The sequence below is a fragment of the Otolemur garnettii genome, unplaced genomic scaffold (genome assembly GCF_000181295.1).
Source record: "Otolemur garnettii isolate 467f Iridium unplaced genomic scaffold, OtoGar3 scaffold00046, whole genome shotgun sequence".
Classification (NCBI taxonomy): domain Eukaryota; kingdom Metazoa; phylum Chordata; class Mammalia; order Primates; family Galagidae; genus Otolemur; species Otolemur garnettii.
The window spans coordinates 11,875,104-11,883,146 of NW_003852441.1; the positions used below are offsets into that span (position 1 = coordinate 11,875,104).

Sequence of the window (8,043 nt, forward strand, 5' to 3'; positions counted from 1 at the left end):
GCTGTGTTCGAACCTGCCACCATAGGTGTATGCGGTCCACACCCTGCTGACTTAACTATAGGCACTGCCCGGGTTTTGGTTTTTTTTTTTTTTTTCTTGAGACATAGTCTCACTTTGTTACCCTCTGTAGAGGGCATATGTTATAGCTCACAGCAATCTCAAATTCTTGGGCTCAAGTAATTCTCTTGCCTCAGCCTCTGTAGTGGCCGGGACTACGGGTGCCTGCCACAAGGCCTGGCTATTGCTATTACTTTTTTCCCCCTAATTCTTGTAAAAATTTTTTTGTTTCTTTTTGAGACAGAGTCTCACTAGGTCGCCCTTGGTAGAGTGCTGTGGCATCACAGCTCACAATAACCTCAAACTCTTGGGCTCAAGCAATTCTTTTGCCTTAGCCTCCCAAGCAGCTGGGACTACAGGCACCTGCCACAACACTGGGCTATTTTTTTTTTTTGAGACACAGTTTCACTTTGTCACCTCCTATAGCGTGCTCTAGCATCATAGCTCATGGCAACCTCTAACTCTTGGGCTCAAGTGATTCTCTTCTCTCAGCTTCCTGGGTAGCTAGGACTATAGGCGGCTGCCACAACACCTGGCTATGTTTAGAGATGGGGTCTCACTCTTGTTCAGGCCAGTCTGGAAGTGAGCTCAGGTGATCCACCCACCTTAGCCTCCCAAAGTGTTGGGATTATAGGCATGAGCCACTGTGCCATGCCCTCCAGGTATTTTTAAAAACAAGGTCTTGGCTCGGCGCTTGCGGCTCAAGTGGCTAAGGCACCAGCCACATACACCTAAGGTGGTGGGTTCGAATCCAGACTGGGCCCGCCAAACAATGATGGCTGCAACCAAAAAATAGCCAGGCGTTGTGGCGGGCCCCTGTGGTCCCAGCTACTTGGGAGGCTGAGGTAGGAGACTCACTTGAGCCCAGGAGTTGGAGGTTGCTGTTAACTGTGATGCCTACAGCACTCTACCCAGGGGGACAATTTGAGGCTCTGTCTCAAAAAAAAAAAAAAAAAAAAGTCTTGCTCTGGCTCAGGCTGCTCTCAAACCTGTGAGTTTAGGCAATCTATCTACCTCAGCCTCCTAGACTGCTAGGATTACAAGTGTAAGCCACCATGACTGGCTGGAAACAAATATTAATTTGCATGTTTTTATCAGTAAGCTGATTTCTATTGGCCTTTTGTACTACTTCTATGAAGTGTCTGTTCATAGCTTTTATCTTTTTTCTTTTTTTGAGACAGTCTCACTCTTGTCATCTGGGTAGAGTTGTGGCATCACAGCTCACAGTAACCTCAAACTCTTGGGCTCAAGCTATTCTCTTGCTTCAGCCTCCCTAAGTAGCTGGGACTACAAGTGCTCGCCACAATGCCTGGCTATTTTTTGTTTGTTTGTTTAGCAGGCCTGGGCCAGGTTCGAACCCACCAGCACCAGAGCATGTGGCTGGCATCCTAACCACTGAGCTACAGACACCCCCAGATAGTTTTTCTATTTTTAGTAGAGATGAGGTTTCATTCTTGTTCAGGCTGGTCTGAAACTCCTGAACTAAAAGGGATTCTCCTGCTTTAGCTTCCCAGAGTGCTAGGATTACAGGTAATCTGGCCCATACCTTTTTTTTTTTTTTTATAGGTTAACGGGAGAGTACAAACCATTAAGTTTCAATGTTTGCATCTGTTAGGTAGAATCCCTGTTGTAGTTGTGTGGTATCATTTATCTTTATCAATTTTTCCAGTTGATATGCACTTAGCAATTTATGATTGTTCCTTGTACATAACAATCCTAACCTTGCCCTGCCATGCTGCAAATATTGTTTCCCAATCTTTTTCAGCTTTGCCCATGGGGCCTCTGATAAACAGAAGTGGCCATCATTTTTATGAAGTGAAACCTACCTTGTTCTTCCTCATAGATATAATGCTTAGCTCATTTTAGACACTGTTTAAAATTTACATCTATTTATTTATTTATAAACAGAGTCTCACTTTGTTGCCGCTGGTAGATTGCCATGGTGTCATAGCTCACAGCAACCTCAAATTCTTGAGCTCAAGCAATTCTCTTGCCTCAGCCTCCCCAGTAGCTGGGACTACAGGTATCTGCCACAACATTTGGCTATTTTTAGAGGCAAGGTCTTGCTCTTGCTCAGGCTGGTCTTCAATCTGTGACCTCAGGCAACCTACTCACCTCTACCTTCAAGACTGCTAGGATTATAGGCATGAGCTACGTACCCAGCCTCTAAAATTTACTTTTAGTTAATTCATTACTATTACGGATTTCTGCCTCCTAACATTCCCCAAAAGGCCTTCATTTTTTTTTTTTACTTTTTTTTTTGAGACAGGACCTCACTCCACTCCATCACCTTGGCTAAAGTGCAGATGGTATCATCATAGCTCATAGCAACCTCAAACTCCTTGGCTCAAGCAATTTTCCTGTGTTACCCTCCCAAGAAGCTGGGACCACCAGCAGTACCACCTTACCAAGCTCATTTTTCTATTTTTTTTGAGAGATGGGGGTCTCACTCTTGCTCAGCTGGACTCAAATTCAAGCAATCCTCTTGTCTAGACCTCCCAAAGTGCCAAGATTACAGGTGTGAACCACCATTCCTGACTGTAAAGGGGTCTTTAAAGGTTTAAATCTTAACTCTATCTGAAATTTATTCTGTGGTATGGGTGAGATCAGGACTCCTCCTAACATAACTGAACTCCCTCCCCTAGCAAAATTATCCCCATCCACAAACATAGCCATTTAACTCCCTTCTCTCCAGCCAACTAGCTCCCTCTACTTAGTTCCACAAAGGAAGAAGTCCAAGTCACCAGTAGCTCTCCCCTAGGACTATCCTCTATCTGCTCTTTCTTGCTTCCATTCTTACTCTTCCCTGCAATCAAATCAGTTCTTCCCAGAGTAACCACAGCAGTATGGTTGTTTTGAGACAGATACTGTCACCCTGGGAAAAGTGCAGTGGCGTCATTGTAACTCACTGCAACCTCAAACTCCTGGGCTCAAGGGATCCTCTTGCTTCAGTCTCCTGAGTAACCTGAGTACAGTTGTGCACTATAATGCCCAGCTAATTTTTCTATTATTAGTAAGGACGGGGTGTAGCTCTTGCTCAGGGTGGTCTCAAACTCTTGACCTTAAGCAATCCTCTTATGTGGCCTCCCGGGGTGTTTTTGGTTTTTTTGAGACAGAGTCTCACTTTGTTGCCCTTGGTAGAGTGCAATGGTGTCACAGCTCACAGCAACCTCAAACTCTTGGGGCCAAGCAATTCTTTTGCCTCAGCCTCCTGAGTAGCTGGGAATACAGGCGCCCACCACCTGGCTCAGGATGGTCTCAAATCTGTGAGCCCAGGCAATCCACCTGCCTCAGACTCTCAAGAATGCTAGGATTATAGGCCAAGCGTGAGCCACTGCGCCCAGCATTGTTGTTTTTTGTTTTTTTATGTAAACTTGACACTCTCCTGCTTATAACTGTCCAATAACTTCCTACAGGAATCAAAATTAAATCCTGACTCCTTAGCATAATTTACAATACCCCATGCTTCTCCAGCCTATTTCTGTATCACTGTATTCTCACACTCAGCTCCAGCCACACTGGCTGCCCGTCAGCCCCTAGGACAGGCCTAGTTCACTTCCCCGAGCCCTCTTGCACTTATACTGTTCCCTTTGCCTGAAAAGCTCTTGTCCTAGAATTAGATGAGTGGCTGCTTCTCATCATTCACGTAATGCCAGCTCTTCAGAGAGGCCTTCCCCGGACCCTGACACCATCCCATGCAAAGTAGCCCCACCTGAGTGACTCTCCATAGTATTACTCTGCTTCCCTTTATTGGAAGTGCTTACCATTAACTAAATTATCTTGTTCATTCATGTATTTCTATTTGTCTTTCTCACCTGCCCCGTCTTAAAGAAAGTGCTCTGGACGTTGGGGTCGTTATCATATTCAGCTCTGTAGTCCCAGAGACTGTTGGAGCTATTACATAGCAGATGTTCGATTAATACGTGTAAGGGGAGGGGAAAAGACTCCGTAGGATTCGTCCGTCTGATCTCAATTAACTTAACTTTGGAGTGTGGAATCAGTCGCCCTTTTCTCCCTCCTTCGCACACTCCAGTCAGGCCCCCCATCTCCGACACTCCTCGCAAAACGCAAAGCTCTGGGAGGCCCGAAACTGGACCCTGCAATAATGGGCTCGACGCTGGCAAGCCGGACTTCCAGCTAGTCACCAGCAGGCAGAGGAAGCGCCAAGTTTCCGCCGCCACCGTTCAACCCCGCCTTCAGGCGCAGGAGGGAGGAGGAGGAGGGCTGAGCAGCTTACCAGTTCATCCGGACTTAGGACTCCGAACTGCACTCTCTTGATGGTGCGCAGCGGGCATGCGCTGTCCCCGGAGGGGGGGCCACCTCCATGCATCGCGGAGGCTGGCGCGCTGCGCAGGCGCAAACCTCACTACAAAAAGCCTGAGCCGCCTCCGCTTAGGTGCTCAGAGCCCGCCGGGGCGGCCGCCGGGGAGGACCTCCCAGAGTTGGGAGGAAAAAGCCAGAGGAGGGGAAAGATGGGGGAGGGAAAGAGGCGGGGAAATAAAAAAGAACGAAAGCAGCTCTTCTCTCCCTTTCCGGAGATTTTTCGGCTCGCAAAAAGAAAAAAAGGGAGGGGAAGGGAAAGGATTTGGGGGGAGGAAGAAGAAAAGGGTAACGAATAAATAAGAAACCGGGCTCCCGAACGGCAGAGGTTACGGCAGTTTGTCTCTCCCCCTTCCGGGAGCCGCCTTCTTCTCCAACCGTCCTGGCCGCGCTCTCGGCGCTTCTGAGAAGCGAATTCGCCAGATGACGCCTTTTATAGATTCGCCCCGCATCCCCGCCCCTTCCTTTCCCGCCCTCCCTTGCGCTACGGGGTCGCCTTGCTGGCCCGCACGGGGCGCGCGCTCTAGTCGTTGACCCACCTTTCCCGACTCCCTGATTGGGCAGCCTTATGGAATGACAGCGGGGGGAGGGAGTGCCACTACCTCCCTTCACTTCTCCCTCCGGCTGTGAGGTTTAAGGTTTGAAGGACCAAGGGTAAAATCAGGCCGCTTTTATTCTAGTTTGGAATACGGTTTCCTTTTCAGCGGAAGTCTGTCATTAATATCCTCCCCCCTAAGCTGGAAAATAGTCTATTCTGCGAATCGGTAATGGAGGAGGGTCCGGTCGGGTCGTCCCGAGTGGATTCCTAGGGGGGGAGTGCAGGGGCAGTCCTTGGTCATGAATATGCAGCTTCGTGCTGAATATGCATGAGCAGATCAAGATGGCGAGGCCAATTGCTTGTCCGGAAATAGCCGATATTTATCAAGCGGCCTCCAGAAATGAGTGGTCATCTCCTGGTCTCTAATGAGCGCTGTAACGAATCTTAGCCCTGGATTCCCAGGCTGAGCTGCTCCGAGAGGACTTACTCTGAGGCCTGCTTTCGAAGGCGGCGGGCGGCTGTCCGGGAGAGACCACAGGACCGCGACAATCCAGGAAAAGCAGATTAGCCATGGGGCAGGACACGAAAGTCCTGGGGGAATTGGGGGGGGGGATTGTCAAGAAATCTGAACATTAGGAAATCTTCCACCTTCTAGAATATTTCAGAAATAAGATGGGGGCGGGGATCCCAAGGGATTCTCTAATAAGAGCGACTGTAAGATTTCCGGTCTCCCTCCAAAGCAGAGATGACACCACTGCACAGCCACATTCAGAGTAATCCTTGTTTGATGACAATATCACTGTCACGTCACCACTTCAATGTGGGGCACAACCCGGAGGAAAGAAAACCGTGGCCCAGGGGGAGCGGTGGCGCGGGGCGCATATTCTCCTCCCCCAGTGCAGCTGCTTGCTTTGTCTTCACCCTAACTCCCGGGAAAACGCCAGCCCCAGTGCTCTTCTCTCTCCTGCTGAGGGAAGTCCTCCCCATGGTCCATGGCCAGCCTGTCTCAGCCTCTTAGATCTGCTCTTCAGACTTTACCCCTTAGTTAACCCCTGATTCTCAGGACCTGGCCTAGCTGGACTCCACATCCCTTGGTCCCAAGCTTATTACACGTCTTCCATGTACTCCCTCCACCAACTCCCCAAGTCACCCATGACTCCAAGAGGTGTCCCTTTCCCACACCAGTTCTTTTCCAGTCACTGATTCGCCCAGGTTTATATTTCAGTCTCTCTTTTCTATTTACCCCTGCCCCCCCCAATCCCCAGGATCTCTCACTCCTCCACCTGCCCTTCCTTCTCACAGCTGAGGTTCTGGGCTGTGATGATAGCAATGCTGCCCAACACAACCCCTGCCCCCATAATGTCAGAAGGTGCCACAGTCTCATAAAGCACGTAATACTGCAGCATCAGGGCCACCACCACCTCAGAGTGCAGGACAGCACATACCAGGGCAGGGTGGGCCTTAGTAACTGCATAGCTCACACACACAAAGGAGACCAAGGCAAGGATCCCCACTGCTCCCACACAACTCCAACTCAGAGGGTCATTGGGCAGCACAGGGGTCTGCAGTACAAAAAGACCTGGCACAGAACCCAGCAGCCCCACCAAGCCAAACAGGAAGGCCACTGTTGGAAGGCAGGAGGGGAAGTGCAGGGAACGATAGACCAGAAGCCCCAGCGACAGTGCCAGGCCTCCTAGGAAAGCCAGCACATAGCCCAGGGCAGTATAGAGGCCTGTGGTCCCCTCCTGCAGTGTTCCTAGTCCAGGTCCTACAATGATGATTAGTCCTAGAGTGCTGCCCAACAGTCCACACCAGTCGTAGCCGCTGAGACCCTGGCTCTCGAGGCAGAGGGCAAGGAGAGCAGAGCAGACAGTGGAAGAGCCTTTGCGAACTGTGGCAGCGTTGCCAGCAGGCACCACCTGAACCGCACTGTAGGCACATCCAATGCTGAGGACGTTGAGCAGGGCATGGAGGCAGGCCCGGCCTCGGAAATCAGGAGGTCCCAATAGTGGGTCACCACGCAGTTTAAGTAGCAGGGCAATGGGGAGATGAAAGAGGCATCGGCAGATGAGCAGCTCCAATGAGGGCAAGTGGGAAGCCTGGTAAGCCATACGGGAGAAGGGGCCCACGAAGCCAGCGGGCAGACCCCCACCCAGCAGGGCCACAAGCAGGCCCTTGGTGGCATCAGAGGGCCGGCAGCGCTGGTGCGAGGGCAGGCTGGGTGGAGTGGAGGGCGGCGATGGCTGGGTGAAGTCAGGCAGGTTGAAGTAGGGGTGACTGCCAGCCTGTTAGGGAGAAAGGAGCTCAGCATAAGGGTGGCCATAGCCTAGGGAGACTGGGGCAGGCCAATGTCAGGCTGGGGGTCTAAGGCCCTATAGTATAGAAGAGGGGCAGGCTGTCTTACTGAGGAATTCTTAGGAGCTAGAAAGGGCCCGAAAGATGTATGAGGTGGTACAATGGGGGCCTAGAGCATCTAAAGCAGGAAGCAGGGAGTGAGCAGTCCTGAAGCATCATATTTCTTGGGTAAGTTGTTCCTAGGAGAAAAAAGACCCAGGGATGCTCTGTTGTTTTGAGGAAGGGGAGGTGGCTTCAGATATGTGTCTGTGTGATGTCACAGGTTCCAGCAACAACTGGGTATACCATGATGAATTTCATTTTGAGTGTCTCTAGGGTAGCTGGGAAGTTTCATAGAAGAAGGGGAAGGGGAGCAGCCAGGAGCTACATGGGAAGAGTGTTGCCCTATGCCCCCTTGCCCCCCCACACTCACCATCTTTCCTTGGACTTCCTCCTCTCCTCCTGGCTCAGGGGGCCTGGGCCCCTCAAAGCTCCAGCCATTGTGACCTGGTTGGAGTGGGGGTGGGGTTCTTCTCTGGAACCTTCCTTAGAAGGTGGTGGGTGGGCCTATTTTCTCATCGATTCCAACTCTCCATGTTTTATATTTATGTTTCCATGACTCCAAAGTTTGTCTCCTTATGACTAGCTCTGTTGCTTTAAATTAGTTTATTTATGTCTTTGCTTTAGAAAGGTCTTAAGAAAAGGGGCTCTCCGGACCCTCCAGACAACAATGACGGCTGCAACCAAAAAATGGCCGGGCGTTGTGGCGGGCGCCTGTGGTCCCAGCTACTTGG

At 50.6% G+C, this 8,043-nt stretch overlaps 2 protein-coding genes across 2 annotated transcripts in view; both read right to left on the minus strand.

Moving 5' to 3' along the window:
• POLR2A (RNA polymerase II subunit A) overlaps positions 1-4,773 on the minus strand; it is a 34,090-nt gene extending 29,317 nt beyond the window's left edge. Inside the window, exon 1 of the mRNA XM_003791147.3 lies at positions 4,295-4,773. Within this exon, the coding sequence (XP_003791195.1) occupies positions 4,295-4,387 (93 nt within the window). The 5' untranslated portion in view covers positions 4,388-4,773. The remainder of the gene's footprint in view (positions 1-4,294) is intronic.
• A 1,362-nt stretch (positions 4,774-6,135) lies between these two features.
• Positions 6,136-7,808, minus strand: SLC35G6 (solute carrier family 35 member G6). Its single transcript, XM_003791148.2, has 2 exons — positions 7,683-7,808; positions 6,136-7,200 (listed from the first exon to the last, which is right to left on the minus strand). Exons 1-2 carry the CDS (start codon positions 7,683-7,685, stop codon positions 6,187-6,189), a joined length of 1,017 nt encoding a protein of 338 aa, XP_003791196.1. The 5' UTR covers positions 7,686-7,808; the 3' UTR covers positions 6,136-6,186.
• Positions 7,809-8,043: the final 235 nt, after the last annotated feature.